At 40.3% G+C, this 16200-nt stretch overlaps 1 protein-coding gene across 21 annotated transcripts in view; it reads left to right on the top strand.

Annotated features, from left to right (window-relative positions):
- The window catches only part of ncam1a (neural cell adhesion molecule 1a), a 269226-nt gene that overhangs the window by 180531 nt on the left and 72495 nt on the right, over positions 1-16200 (top strand). For all 21 annotated transcript variants that reach the window (XM_039778226.1, XM_039778224.1, XM_039778229.1 and 18 more), the window contains exons 2-7: positions 1968-2042; positions 3460-3669; positions 5689-5832; positions 9377-9514; positions 10670-10787; positions 15378-15538. In XM_039778226.1, the coding sequence (XP_039634160.1) occupies positions 1968-2042; positions 3460-3669; positions 5689-5832; positions 9377-9514; positions 10670-10787; positions 15378-15538 (846 nt within the window). The remainder of the gene's footprint in view (positions 1-1967; positions 2043-3459; positions 3670-5688; positions 5833-9376; positions 9515-10669; positions 10788-15377; positions 15539-16200) is intronic.

Genomic DNA, 16200 nt, shown 5'->3' with positions numbered 1-16200 from the left:
AGATCTACACAGTCCCGATCCTTCTGCACTGCGCCGCCTTCTTTTCCAGTTAAATGCTGTCATGAGGGGCCGACTGCATGTTTAGACTTGCTTTGGCTTAGTCAGGTGTCAGAGCGTTGATTGTCACAGGGTCACAGGAACAAGATTCATTAACAGCGCTGCTTTTTATGAGTAAATCACAAGTCCATGGAGTCATCGCTGGCACTGCAGAGGCAACACGTACTATTGAAAGATAAAAAAAACAATAGAAAAGACAAACTGGAATTACTAAAAATCCAGCTTTACAGCATAACCATGCTCAACAATACGGGTTGCAGCTCACTCCATTCGTCTAGACAGGAATGATAAAAAAAAAAGGTTATGTATTATTGCTGTGTATTTAATGCCTCTGAATGTCTCTAGCTGCATTTAACACTGTTTCCCACAAGTCCAAGACAGCCATGGGTTAAACATCACCACCTTGTCAGACAGAGGCCACTCTAATGAGAGTTATGAGAAGTGACAGCGAGGACCGATCACCATAGACATTTTTAGACAGCAGAGATTACGGTTAGAAAGTTGGAAAAGACTGCATTGAAAGAAAGTGTGGGTGAATATCAGGAAAGGTGAGAAACGGTTACAATGACATATAATATGTGCATCACTGTAGCTCTTTTAACAATTAAAATGCTTAGTTCAAATCTCATGACTGCTCTAGATGCTCATCCAGAGAATATGGATCGACAACTCGAGGGTCATCTTTCACTTTATAAGAAATACAGATGAAAAAAAAACACTTCAGAGATCAGATAGAGTGGCAGAGGAGAGTGGAACAGGAACTGACATCCCTTTATATGTGCCTCGTGTTTTTAAGGGTTCCATTATGAAATAGGCTAAATACAATAAACAAAAAAAACTTTTTTAAATAGCAGTGTGCTCAGTACATCATATTTTTGAGAGCTTGTTCCATGCTTGCTAGTTGTGAGTGTCCTGGCTACTAAGACTGCCAACAATAGTCATATAATCAGTTGACCATAGCCAAGGGTGAAGCGGACACGGGGTATGGGGGCGATATGTCCCCCGCACTTTATATGAACACGTCTGAGCTGATTTGAACGCACCATAAGTAAGGCGAGTGTGCATGTTACTCAGGTTGCTCTCCACCCCCACCCACACACACACACACACACACACACACACATACACACATATTTACAGCAGCCCCTCCCACAAAATAATTCCAACGTCCCTGTGTGTAATAGATTCAAGTGTACTATATAACAATATTGATGACCTTAGTAGGTCTACCACATACTTGGTTCATTGGCTCCACCTCCGTGTGGCCAGTTAAAATGTTAGCAAGTCTCCCACTGGGCAAGATGTGGCAGTAAGACAGTATGGGAACGGTTTATGGAAATGTCAGTGTTTTCATCAATCATAAATGAAATGTAGGCTACTTGGATTTCGTGATTTGGAGAGACAAATGGGAGAGGATCTTTCAATAAAAAAATCACCCTCCTGAACAGTCTGTCCCCCTCACTTCTTAAATTACAGATACGCCTCTGATTATAGCCAAGCAAAATATTCAAGAGTACACAAAACAGTTAACCCTTTCTCAAATAGTAAAAAAGGCCACCTAAAATATGAAAAATGTAAAACTGATTGCAGTTAGCAATACCTTCTATGTACAATATATCCTTAACAAGGGAGCCTGCTAACAACCAGACAGTTCAACAATGTCCTTGTTCAAAATCTAGACTCATGATGACCCATCTGCACATGGAAACGTTGCACTCTACTGAGCAAAGAAATTGCATCCCAGAGTTTTATTCATAGAGGGTACGCCGGCAAAATGGTTGCTCTTTTGAGCAGGAAACGGAATTGGATTTTGAGCCTTGCCTTATTGTGCTTTGCCCCTGTGTCACCATTCCTCTCCCTGCTACCACAGACTAATGGAGGTTTTGTTCTATCTTCTTTTCTTTATACAGCCGCCATCCAAGTGCAAATCACTCCAACACAAGGAGAGATCAGCGTAGGAGAGTCCAAGTTTTTCCTCTGCGAAGGTAAGAATGATCTCAGACATATCGCAATTAACACAGCTTGATGCAAATGTCACCTCATATACCAATACTGGCATTGTTAATTTAGATTATGTGATAAAACTGATACAAGTCAGTTTAAAAAATGAGAATGGTGTACTTGTGAATATACTATGATTAAAAATGATTAAAGAGATTCAAGGCGAAAGACAAGACGGTACTAAAAAAAAGAATGATGAATTGATTTAGCAGTCTTTTCTGAGGAGGTAGTGGGAGGCTGAGATCACAGGAAGGTAATGAAGAGGTGGGAGAGAGACGCAGTCTGAAGAGATAATGAGAGATAGGTCTTAGACTGTCTGTGTTTTCACTGTTGAATGTACATGGGCAGTTGTCAGCTTGTCTGAGACTGGTGGCATTTGCATTAGGTGGGTCAGTTGTCTGACATTATAGAACATTCCTTACATGGATAAAATCATGCCTGTCCGGGGGGGGGGGGTCATAGTTATTATCAAACTCTGATTGCAGAGCCTATACAGGTCCATAAACAGTTCTGTTCACCCAAAATACAAATCACAATAGTATCTAGCCATGCAGGTAGTTGTGGTTTTAACCACCACTAAAAGTATGAAAATATGTTTTCTTTAGCTTGGGTGAAGTGACCCTTTTAAAAGGAAATTGCTGTATACTGAAACTCCCGTATAGACCTGTTGCTACACAGAAAACTTTCTCTGAGAATGAAGCATAAAAAACTATTATTTTACATTATGTTTGTGCAGGTGAAATGTGACTCCTTGAAGGTAGCGATTTTTCTTTTTTGCTCTATGAAAGAACATAGCTTCAGCTTGAACTCCAATCCTCCCATTCAAAAAGATGTCAAAGTGCATTTATGACACTTTGTGTTCCTTAAGAGATGAGATCGCAGTATGTTTTTCAATCTTTTTTTTTTTTTTTTTTTAAATGAATGATCATTTTTATATTTAGCCTGTTCTTGAAAAAACTAACTTTAGGGTTGTGGGTTTTGATTTAAAGATGTTTCCAAGCCATTTTCTATTTTTGTTTCATCTTTCATTCTGAGTCTGGTTAGCATGTGAGCACAGAGTCTTCCCTAAACTTGTTAAAGTAGTTTCACATCCATGATGTAATACATTAGGGATGTAACTGAATAGGCTACATTATTCTATAATGTAGAGATAATGCACTCTGGACGCATGCAAAATCCATCTAAATTGTAATCAAATAATGTTGGAGGTTCAAATCCAAATATCTAACAAAGCATGAGGCATAGCTAAGTTAAATCAAAATTACAACAAACTACAAAACCGGATTTCCATTTTTTTCAATAACGAACCGGATATTATATTGTGGTTATCATTTATATGGCAGCTGTGGTGAAGAATTCTTGCTTCCTTGACTCACTCTTATTTCATTTTCTGTATTTCAGTGGTGGGAGATGCTAAAGACATAGACTGGTATGCCCCCAGTGGGGAGAAGATCCTCCCCAATATGCCAGACATCTTTGTGAACCGTGCCGATGAAACCACGTCGACTCTTACCATATACCACGCCAACGTGGACAGTGCCGGTATCTACAAGTGTGTGGCGAAGAACGGGGACAAGGAGGCCCAAGCCACAGTCCAAGTGAAGATCTTCCGTAAGTACCATTTTCTACATTTCATTTTAGGCCTTTATTATACAGGACAGCTAAAGACGTGAAAGGGGAGAGAGAGGGGCAATGACATGCAGCAAAGGGCCGCAGGTCGGAATCGAACCCGTGGCCGCTGCATCAAGGACTGAGCCTTAATACATGGGGAGCATGCTTAACCGGGTGAGCTATCCAAGCGCCCCACATCTCATCTTTTCAACACTAATTTGTATTAATAAAGAAAGAAATATATATTGCCTTCTGTATTATGCGATTTTAATTTACACTATGAGAGAACCGTTTTTTTGAGCATTATTTTAATAAGACTGTTGGCCATGGAGAGACAGGAAACTCTCTCTGTGCAATACAAGAACATAGCAATTACTGCTAACCTTACTCTGTCTCCTAGAAATTACATTTGTATTTTACTAATTGATTTTGACAATGTTCAAATGCAAATGTATTTGCTGCCTGGATTATGTTCCCTGGCAATGCTCTTTTCCAGTCAACATAATCCAGGCATCAATTAGTTTCTGGCAAAATCATCTAATACAATATAAATTTCATTTATTTTATGACTTTTTTTAAATACATATTTTTCCTCCTACATGTAATGCTATTTATCAATCTAGAATGTTTTGGTGTGAGTTGCCCAGGGTTGGAGATAGACCATAGAAAAATTCTGCCATCTCTGGAATATAATGAAACTACATTTTTGACAGTTGAAAAACTCAACAGCGATGTTTCTTTTCGAAAATCATGACTCAGTTACTCAAAATAATCTACAGATCTGGTTAACACCCGCCAACCGTATCACCGTGCAGAAGGAAGCATACTCATGGACGAAAGGCTCGGCTGAGCTGTAACTGTAGCCAATCGATACTGCTAGCTCACCTGAGCTAGCTAATGTTACAGCTCAGCCGAGGAGGGGTAGGTGCTGGATCGAATCCGCTAACCATGACGACGTCATAGGACGTTCCTCGTGGCCCGCCTTGTTCTGCCTTATTCTGCCACTGATTGGCTTACCCTAGTTTTCTTACCCTTAATACCCTAACTCCAACCAATCCCTACTCCCCATGCCTAGACCTAACTATGTCGACCATTCTAGCAGATCCGATTTAGGATGTACCCCGAGGAGGATGGCATTAGTGTTTACATCTCGAGCTGTCACGAGCATGAGCCTCTCATCCATGAGCACCCTTCCTTCTGCGCGGTGATACGGTGTGCAGTGTGGTAGACAGAAAATAGTTCCTACATGAAACTGCTCACAACCAGGCCTGTGGATTATGTCGAGGAGCTGGGTCATCATTTCTGGAAAGAGACATTGCTGTTGAGTTTTTCAAATTGCTTTGAGCAACACAAGCCGAGTGCCATCTAGTTTTATCTACTTTATATTCCAGAGAAGGCAGACACACTACAACTACAGCCAATATCTGCAACATTGGGCAATTTACACCAAAACAATGAATAGCACTAACAGATAAAAGGATAATGTGTATTTTTAGATTTTTGGTTAAACTGTCTGTGTTGAAAAAACATGCAAGGGGTTGCATTTATATGGTCGTGTTGTTTCAGGCAAGACAATGAAATATAAACTAGGAAGTCCTGTATGAGTAACAGATTCATGAGTTGGAAGTATAATCAGATGCCAAAACCCTCCACAGCAGTTTGTAATGTTAAAAGAAAGGATTTTACAACTCTGGTTGTAAACAGAGGAAATACAGTATTCAGCGGAGGTGTCCCATTGAAATGGTCCTGTTGTCTGGACGCGGACTGTGAGTCTTTGAACTGTCTTTACCTTGACTGCCTTCCCACACCATCTGTGAATACAAAAAAAGTAAACCAACAAACCATTTATTACAGAAGCAGAAGCTCAACCATATGGTGCCTCGATGCACTGCTAATCAACTGTAAGATTTTCTTTGAGCAATCTAAATGACCCATGAGAGTTTTCACCTTTCGAAGTCAGCCTGAATGTTAAGCTATTTATAAATGTGTTTAATGTATGTTTGTCACATCTCTCTACAGAAAAGATCACTTTCGCGAGTGCTCCCAGCCCACAGGAGTTCAATGAAGGCGATGATGCTGACATAGTCTGCAATGTGGTCAGTTCACCACCACCCACCATCATTTGGAAGCATAAGGGCTCCAAGATCCAGGTTGCCAAAGATGGTGAGCCAGTCCAAATGCAAATGTCCCAATGCGTGAGCTACTTTCTCACCTCCAACCTGCCATCCCATCTCATCCCCCTGACTCGCTGTCCAGTCACCTTACAGTACCTTCCTGCCATCGCCGTCAACAGCCAATTCATTCTTTCCAATCAATTTGCCACACTCTTCCTCGTCTTCTTCTCCTGCTGCCCTTCATTTTCAGCTGGGAAGTTTTAGACCTCATTGATGATGCATGAACGTGGAAATTGTATTTTCTGGCCCATCATGGAGTGGTTGGTATTGTCACTAGAAAAGATGTTTGAGGGCAGATTGGACTTTACGTTCCCCAAATGGAGGGAGAACTATTCTGGAGACAGAAATAATCTGAGACACTGTAGAAAAAAAAGGGAAAAGTGGAAGGGTAAGATAAAAACTAACAATGTAATTTATGTCTGCCACTGCTGTCGCAGACAATAAAATAAAAACTCCATGTGGACCGGGTTATAAATTGAAGAATTTATCATGTGTACACAAGGAAAGGATTTGGTCCACCTTTTACTTATCTTCTGTTTAATCATTTAGGTTTAACCCTGCCCTCATCTCCTCTCTCCCTCTCTCTCTCTCTCTCTCTCTCGCTCTCTCCTTCACTTCGTTCCATCCCCCTTCCCTCCCCTTTCCTCCCTCGTCCTTCTTTCTGTCTCTATTGATGAAACTCATTTTTGACCAATAGAGAACCACCCTCCTACTCCACTTATTTGTGTAACTCTAACACAATATAGGTGTGCAAGCTCCTGCTAATAATAACCCTGATGAAGACTCATGTCGGTGGCAACGCATTGATCATTTTGAATACACGTTTCCATGTAAAATTAAGGCATTTTAATTTTGCACAAACCCTACAGTGTGCCTTGGATTGCAATTTATGTATTTTGTGACCATATCCCATCCATGCAAAAAAAAACTTTACAAAATGGAATACATGCTCATCTAGGCCTACCAAGTTATGCATGTTCAAGTTTAAAAATACATGATTCTAAACAATTGTGGCTTAGCCAGTAAATAGCTTTGAGTGTATCTAGCTCTGATGTGGAGAAACTATGAGGGTTTCAAACATACTGAACACAAACCACAGTAGAAGTACTGTAAATGGTGCTGCAAGAGTGGATTGAGAAGTTTCTATGGACATTCTGAAACCATTGCAACTGTTGTTAATATAAGCTGACTAGTTGCTCTCCTTCAGGAAAGATGTACATGCACAGTTTTTGTGAATGACTTCATCTGGCAAATTCAGGCAGCAGGGGGCATTGACAATATCGATCCAGAGCAGCTCTCTACCTCAGAGAGTTCAACTTAAACTCCAGTTTGCTGTGTAAGGGCAGAGGTGGAGATGATTTTGTTTTACACTTGGACTGGGCCTATTTTAACCTTACAGTGACCCCCTCCCTTGGTCACCGCTGGAGAGCCTGCGGTCACCACAGTGTTGTGCTCAGCCCGCCTGTATTCTTGGAGTCTGGTCAAGGAATGTGTTTTTCACTGGAAAAACCACTAATTGTAACCGACGCTGAAAACTGCTTATGTAATTTTCCTCACAGCCGTTGACCTATGCTGCATCGTTAAACCCCCCTTCAGAACGTTGTCATTGTAATATGTGTCAATGTTACACAAATTAAGAGCTGGTTGATAAAGCTTACTTTTCTGTTTAAATACCGCACTAAGCCCTTTTTTTTCTTAGGCTGAATTTCACTTCATGCATGGAGGATTTGGTACTTACATGCGCATGCAGACAGGAAGCAAAAAAAGCAAAACAATATTGAGGCAATCACTGGTGGAATATATGTTCATGTTTTACATAAATTGAGGTCATAACACCATAATGTTCAAATACTGTACTACACTACAAGTAAAAATCCTGCATTCAAAATTTGACTACAGCAAAGTATTAGCAGCTTAATGTACCAGTATAAGTAAGTACTCATAATGCAGTATGTGACCATATTATTACTCATGCTTACCATATACATTCAGTATCATATAAGCAATTGAAATGCAAAAATGTAAATGTTGTGGCTGTTGGAGGTGGAGCTAATTTTAACTACTTTATATATTAGTTAGTTTAATCTATAACAACGTATCATTGTATAAGCGGATTCTATATTTGACATGCAAAATGCAAAGTAAACTATAGCTATGTCAAATATATGTAGTGGGGAAATGTAGTGGAGTAGAAGTGAAAAGTAACACCAAATTTAAATACCTAGGTAAACTACAATTGCCTTAGGTACTATTCCATTTGGGTACAGTAAATGTACAAAGTACTTAGTTACCCTTGATGACAGCTCCAGTATGGTGACAATAGCTGAGGTGGAGTTGTTTGTGCAATAAAGTGCACAAATCTCAAAAGTGATGGAAAGAAAATGTTAACTATCCCACTCAACACCCCTTCTAGCACTTTCTTCATTACATGCATGAAGTGATTTTATAGCACAAAGGCTTTCTTCAGTTTACACGGAGGGCTTCTCTATAAAATAGCTGGAGAAATCCCGTACCCTCTCACGGGCATGGAAATTGAACTGGTGGCATTGGACTCCTGTAGAGGAGCTCCCATCCCCAAAGAAGGAACTGGCCTCTGAAAGCACCGCTTAACAAGCACACCCCGAATAGCCACAATTTTTGATCCAGTCAGTGAGTTAAAGTACACACTGGCCAGTCACAAATTTTGGATAAGTGCTTTGGTTTTCTGAAATGGAACATATAAAAAACAAACAACAAAAATGACTCAGCACTTAAGGCTCTTAAATCAGATGTGGTCAGAGCCCTGGATTTTAATGATGTGCTAGATGCTTTTCCCCAGAACCGTGTGAGAAACACCTGGTTTCAGTTAAGACATCTCACTCTATATTGTGTGTTTATGGCTGCTTTAATTAGAGGTGCAACAGTTTGTCAGCTCTGTGATCGGTGTAAAACGCTGCTGAAATACGTCTGGTGTAGCCAGGGTGGCATGCACGGCTCTCTGTGTTCTTCCAACCACTTGCTTGATTACCAGGGTTAATTGGCATTTTTTAAATCTGACTCCAACTTTCTGTCTGAGTCGGTTTTAAAATGGAAGTCTTGAAGCTTTACTTGAATTTATGTACACAGTCAGATTTTCAAAATTCAAGGAAATAGTCATACTTTATTTCACACTTCAGTTGGGCACTTGTTGGCTTTTTTTCTCTCATCTCAGATTTCTTAGAAATTATTAAACTATTGCATACACACATGGCGCTCCATTTAGTTTTTTTGTGATCCAGTGCCAAGAAGTCTTTTTTAGTAACTAGAACTGGCTTCGATGAGGGGAAAATACATAATTTCCATGGAGATCAAGCATTGAACATCTTTCAAAATGCTACAAACTCAAACTAAAGCAGACAAAAAAGCATTTAGAAAGTACATCATATATTGATTCTTAATCCATACAGGTCATGTTTTCAGATGCAAGTTTACTGTTTAGTTGTGTGAGTATAATCTTAATAATCTTGAATACCATATGTGATAAATTACTGTTCTGTTTGCCTTTGCGGTCTTAGTGCGATACAAGATCATGGATAATGGCCACCTGCAGATCCGCGGCATCAAGAAGATAGATGAGGGCATGTACAACTGTGAGGCTCGTGTCATGGCCAGGGGAGAAATTGACTTCAAGATGATCAAGGTTGTTGTTAATGGTAAGCACTGAATCTCTTTCCCCCTTCTGCTCTCTGGCTGCCCTGTTGCTCGAAAAAGGAGTTGTTGCTTGACATAGTGATGATGACCCTGAAAACCCTGGAAACGAGGGTGCCAGTTGGACAGTTCATGTGTCTGCCTGTGCAACTCTTTAGTACAGAGCAACATATTCAAAACAACTACAGGCAAGGTGGTTGTGGAATTTGGTATGGATAGTCATGCTACCCAGACGATGATTCCTCCCTTTAGCAACAACAGAAGCTAAAATATCTGCTTGTACATATCCAATCTAATTGGCAACATGAACGCTTTCCGTTTTGGGGAAAATTGAAGGCTTTGCATAGCACAACTTTTGTATCACAATATCAATTATGCTAACATTTTATTTCATAATTAGGCATATTGACCTAATTGCTCCCCACATTTTATGCAGGAAATCGATGAAGTTCCTGCAGGTGGCGCTTTTTTCTTTGACCTTTGTCAACTAATTAGTACAAATAATGTTTGACCACCAGTATTAGACACTGGTTCCTACTGTTAGCCTATAAATCTAGACGCACCATAGCAGCAGCAAATTTATTTTGCAGCCAGGGGGGTCTAGGCACTCTCCGTTGACTTGCGAGCTGGAAAAACCAAACTCTGGTCAGGCCAATCACATCGTGTATAGAGTCGGTGGGCGGGGCTTATGGCTGCTGCTGCTAGGAACAGCGGTCTTCTGGAAGACTTGGAGTTAAGCTTTTCTTTGAGAAAAGAACAAAGAACAGCACTGAAGTCATTCTTAAAAAAGGAAGATGTGTTCGGAGTTTTGCCGACCGGATACGGCAAAAGTTTAATCTACCAACTAGCTCCGCTACCTTCTTCGTTGCTCTGCCTGGTTGTAGGAATTTGAAAGACAACCGTTTATCCCGCCCCTCGGATTGAGCTCCATCAATGGTGAGTTCCCAGACCCAACATCTTGATGTGGGTCTGGCTTGTCAGGCTACCCTACTATCCTACTGTGTATCAAACATGATAGGCTGTACCAAAACAGAGATGTCACAAATTATTTGTTTGAATCTATATATCTAGATGGAGCCTCTTTAGAATACCTCCTCATAATTTTTATACACTTGGTGCATGTACTCATTACTTTTCCATTTTTATCATCTCTTTTTCAGTGCTTCCCACCATCCGTGCCAGGCTGTCGGAGGTCAATGCTACAGCGGACATTGGCAGCTCTGCTTTGTTGGCCTGTGATGCAGACGGCTTCCCTGAACCCACCGTCACCTGGGCACAGTACGTCTCCACTGCTGTCGTTGGCCTGGTTTGATAAGTAGGATCAGGGCTAGATCGGAGCTGAAGCTAGAAATCTATCCATCCCAATCTCTGTTGTTGTTTTTTTCACCTCTTTTTCTTGGCCTCAAAGGGAAACATGAAGTAAAGCAAAAATGAGAGGAAGAATTAATTCCAAAACGATAGGGTCGATAGGTTTCTTTCTTTTTTCTCAGAGGTAATCTGCCATACAGGTAAACACAGCCTGATAAGATAAAGTTGTATGAAGACGATGTACTGTAGAGCAAGATAAGATAATCAATGTACCAATCCTGGTTATTGTAAAAAAAAAAAAAATGTCATTTATGAAATATATTTGTGTCAAAATATGAATATAAACATCTTTTCCTATTCTATCTTGAATAAAAACGCTTCCAACACACTTGCATTGTCGCGTGAAAAATAGGCGTCGGTCCTATTTCTAGCGTGCACGCGTTTTCGGCTCGAGCCTTAGATGTGCGTGTCACGCAGGCAGTGTGCAAGCTCCAATCTGTTAACATGGGAGCCGAAGTAAAAACGGACACGCCACGCAGCTGACACGCTCACGCCACGCATCCAGTTTGTAGTCGGCCCTATATAACTCTTCTTCAAGGAGTGGCAGAATTCTATTCCCTTAGCTTTGTGCATGAACAATGTTGCCTGAATCAGAAGAAGAATAACATTTAGAAATGTATTTTTTTTAAAGTAACAAGGCTCCAATTATAAAATATCCTGTTGCTCTAAAGAGGTTCTGGTCAAGGGCAAGCAATGGGTGGTTGGATAGTGTGTCCTCTCATAAAGGATGGTCTTCCTAAAGCTTCATTCCTTATCTTTTAGAACTGATACTTCTAGGTCACTTCAGTTAGCTACAAACCTTCCTAATCCAATAATACCTTAGGTTTTTTTACTTTTGCGCAGGAAGGGTATTAGCTTTATCAATGACACTTCTATAAGGGTGAGACTTGTGTCCTTCAGTGTCAGGATGAACTCTATAGCCCGTTTCACAACTTGATCAGACCGATGTAGTTATGAGGTGGACAGTTTTCTGTTGTCTGTTGTCTCCAGCCGCCCGGATGCATGTCTTTTCGCCATTTCCTTCCTATCCAGATAAATAATAATTTGAAGGAAAGAAAAGAAAGAATACTAAGAAGTGGCATATGAGGAGCTAGTATTTCTTCATTGTGCTAAATGCTATTACATTTTGTTGAGTGCTGAAAGATTTCTAAAACTTAAACACAATGGCTGATTTAATCCCACACGTGTCCACAGTAGCCATGCTAAAAATATACAGATTGGGCGCCTGGGTAGCTCACCTGGTTGAGGGTGCACCCACTGTACAGAAGCTCAGTCCTCGATGCGATTGCCGCGGGTTCAGTTCCGATCTGCGGCCCTTTGCTGCATGTCATTCCCCCTTTCTCTCCCCTTTCATATTTATGCTGTCATGTCAAAATAAAGGCCTAAAAATGCCACGCAAAAAAATCTTTAAAAAAAAAAAGAAAAATAATATACTGATTAAGAGTTTTAACTTGGTTCCTTGTACTAAAGACATGCTGTTTTTTAAATTATACTCACTAAAATATATATATATATAAATCAAGCTGTGCTCTAAAGAAGTCCTCTGAAAGGGGACTTTAACACCAAATTGCATGTCCCAGGTTTAGCACTTAGCCACCTGGGCTGGTAGCTTTTGTGCCCTGTTCTAAATCAAGCCTTCTGATCAAGTCTGACATAAAACATTATGTAAACATTCTTGCTTGCTGGTGATTCTGCTTCCTTCTCGCTGCCTTTCAGGCCAAACTGTTGATGCCCTCATTGAGGCACAACATACATTAGAGTGATTGATGATGATGTTGTAAAGTGTTGGTAAATATACATATGAATTTGCATAGCCTTGCCTACAAATAGATGATGTGATTTACATTTAAATGTGCACTGCATAGTACAAAAAGGCTTTGGGTATCAGCATACCATTTTGATCTAGAGTGGTTATATAGCAGGCACTTACACACCAGCTGTTTGTTAGTTTAAACTTGGCGTAGCCCCAACATAGGCGTTAGAAGGTTGAGATTTATGCTATGTTTACCATCCTCTCCGTTTTCAAAAATAACATCGTGCAGAGCTGTCAGTTTTCAGAAAAGTGTTCGTTTATACGTACCCGTGTATATATTCCGTCAAGAGCACGCCAAACCTGTAGGTGGCAGTGTAACGAGAAGCTCAAGTCCACGTTAGCCAATCAGAAACCCGAAAATAGCAACAACACCAACCAATCACTTCCTCTTTCTCTCTCTCTCGGCTGCCTAAACCTCCGTTTGTCTCAGTTTACATGCAAACGTGCAAACAAAGTTTTCCAAAATCTCCACTCTGGCCGGAGTTTTTAGAAAGAATCGTTTTTAGAGGCGAATTCTCCGTTTGCGTGTAAACAAAGGGCACAAACAAAGGGAAATCTCTCCGTTTTTCAAAATAACCATGTACGTGTAAACGTGGTATAAAGCTACTAAAACTTTATATGTAGCAAATAAGAGATCGAACTGAATAGAACAACAAATACAATATGAAGAGGCTTTCTACAAAAAAACTTCATAATTATAAAAAAAAAACTAGATAAATTAAGCTGAGAGCACCTAGAAGTGGGGATTAAAAATGGGCAGTGTATTTGTGTTTTGGATCTGCAATTGCAATTGGATCTGAAACTCATGACGCAGCAGCAGTGTCCCTGTTTACAGAGATGACTGCATTCTGATTGGATGCTGGTGTTTCTTCAGATCTGATTCACATATCACTGGGGACTATAAGACATCCATAAACGTGAATGGAAAAACTAGAGTTGTGGTATGATAATGATCTGAGACCTTAAGAATCACTTATCAAATCTATTACGGTTTAACTTAATATTTAATGACTGAAACTCACACATTTAAATGGGATCTGTAATAAGCTTTTGTTGGCAGAGAAACTCTCAATTTTTAATGGCAGTCTAATTCATCTTCACAACTGTAAATACAATGTAAAACTGAGATGAGCAGCATAACGTATGAAATGTTGATTATCTGACACAGTCAAATTGCAAACAGCACACGTTTTCTTTCCACATCATCTTTGGTGTAACCAGTTCTTGGTAGGCAATTTGTAATGACAAGCCTAGTAATGGATTAACCATTAGCTGGTATAACATATCTCAAGTAGCTTTATCTAGTATGAATTAATGATGCTCGATCAGCTCTCAATACTACGGTGGCCCTGACATGCAAACCACGGCAGCAACGTGACAGCAAATCCCACAATGCAACAGCATTTCGCCACATCATGACAGCATCTCACCACAACGCGACAGCATTAGTAAGACTGAAACGGAAAGGGTAGGTACATATTGGACACTGATCCTCGTCCTGATTGGTTGCACTGTCTGTAATTTACAAATGGGTCCATGTACGTTTTGTTAGCTAATTTTGGCATTTGAACCAAGAAACGATCAAATAGAAATAGCATTTTTTTTTTGTTTCAATTCAAAAAACGTTTTTGAAACCAAAAACGGAAATACGGCTCTGCATTTTTATTGATTTGTTTTTAGAATTGAAAAAAAAATTGAGAAAAAAAAATGCTATTTCTGTTTGATCGTTTCTTGGCTCAAATAAAAAAACAAACTAACAAAACAGACACAGACCCATTTGTAATTTACAGACAGTAGATCAGGACAAGGATCAGTGTCCAATATGTACCTACCCATTCCATTTTGGTCTTACCAATGCTGTGGTATTGTGGCATTTGCTGTGGCATTTGCTGTCGCATTGTGGCATTTGCTGCCATTGTAGACACTTAAGGGCCACCGTACAATTCTGACAGGTACACATAACCAACATTTGTTTCTCTCCATACAACTGTTTGCTTGATGTACTTTCATATTCACGGTGCATCATTTACCAGTGTCCCGCAGCAGCCGCACCACCGATGTGCAGAGGAATCTTTGAATAAAGCTTTTTTTGCATGGGAGTGAACGAGACTATTGAACATCCTGATGCTCCTCACAGCTGTGTTCCTTGCAGTAAGGCTGGAAGGTGACATGAGTGTTGAGGGAGATGTGTTTCCAGGCCAGAACAGAGTTGAAACCGACATTGAGGGTGTAGGGAGGGCGGAAGGGCGAGGCAGTGAAAAAACAGAGGGGTACAGCTCTGTTTGTTATTTGTAATTCACTGTCTGCCTGCAAAATGCGTCAGGAAGACTGCTACGCCAGGGCAGGCATACAAACAGGATTCTAACTGAAGAAAGTCACAAATCATCATCAAATCGGTGCAGGACCTTCTTAAAAACAGAGGTACAAAGGCTAAAGGAGAGCTGAGGCAAACAAAAGCTGTGGATTTGTTGCGAGATGTTCTCCGAGGCATACAGCACAGGAGCCTTTTTTTTTACTCCGCCAACCTTTGTTGTATACCAGCTGCTTTCTTCCTGAGATGAAACTCCAAACAGATCATTGTCAGTGAGTTAAGAAAGTTATTTGTAGGGCCCTCAAGTTGTGTAAGCAAACACTTGTGATGTGAACCCCGCCATGTCTTTTTTTTTTTCTTTTTCCCTCTGCTACAGTAACAACATTGTCCTTGAAACGGGTGATAAGTACAGCCTGAACGAGGATGGTTCAGAATTGGTAATAAAAGATGTCAAGAAAGTGGATGAAGGAGATTACACTTGCATCGCCAAGAACAAGGCAGGAGAGAAAGCCGAGGAAGTCAGCCTGAACGTGTTCGGTAAGAGAATAACTCCATTCGCTTACGATAGCATAGAGAACACTGTGGCTCTTTTTCTGTCTCTGCCCTTTTCTTTTGTACTTATTGACATGTGCTGTGCACTTCTCTACAGCTTTTCCAGTCGCTGGGTGCAGAGTTATACAGCGTGACGCATACAGTTTAAAGAAAAGCATGCCCTATTAAAAACTAATTAAGCCACCCCTTAGGACATTGAAAGATATCACACTAGAGTTTCTCTTCATGAGGATATGTGCTTCAGCCTTATGTAAGCATGTGCTTGCAGCTTTATTATAGGTCATTGGGTTATGAAACCAAAATTTGAATGAAGCCTGTCTGTATACTTGACAGTAATGCTAACAATATGATCTAAAACCCAAAATGTTAATTTCCCACAGATGATTCAGCTATTTATAAATATGTTCAACAATGACTCAAATGATTATGTACTATGTGCAAGATGTCACCCATGGTGATGAAAACAACAGCGAATGATTAGCCTATTCTCTGCTGAGCTTATTGTTTTGGTTTTACACAAACTCCACTACCATCAACCCTGTTACACCCTGACATTGATGTTCAGCAACCAGCTTTTAAAGTAGGTCAAACATAGCAGCTAAAGAGCTAGCTATTTTTACCAGCTATTTTTTCCACACGAGTTGGTA

This window comes from Perca fluviatilis, chromosome 16, assembly GCF_010015445.1.
Source record: "Perca fluviatilis chromosome 16, GENO_Pfluv_1.0, whole genome shotgun sequence".
NCBI classification, from domain to species: Eukaryota; Metazoa; Chordata; class Actinopteri; order Perciformes; family Percidae; genus Perca; species Perca fluviatilis.
This window is presented reverse-complemented; position numbering and strand designations above follow the sequence as displayed.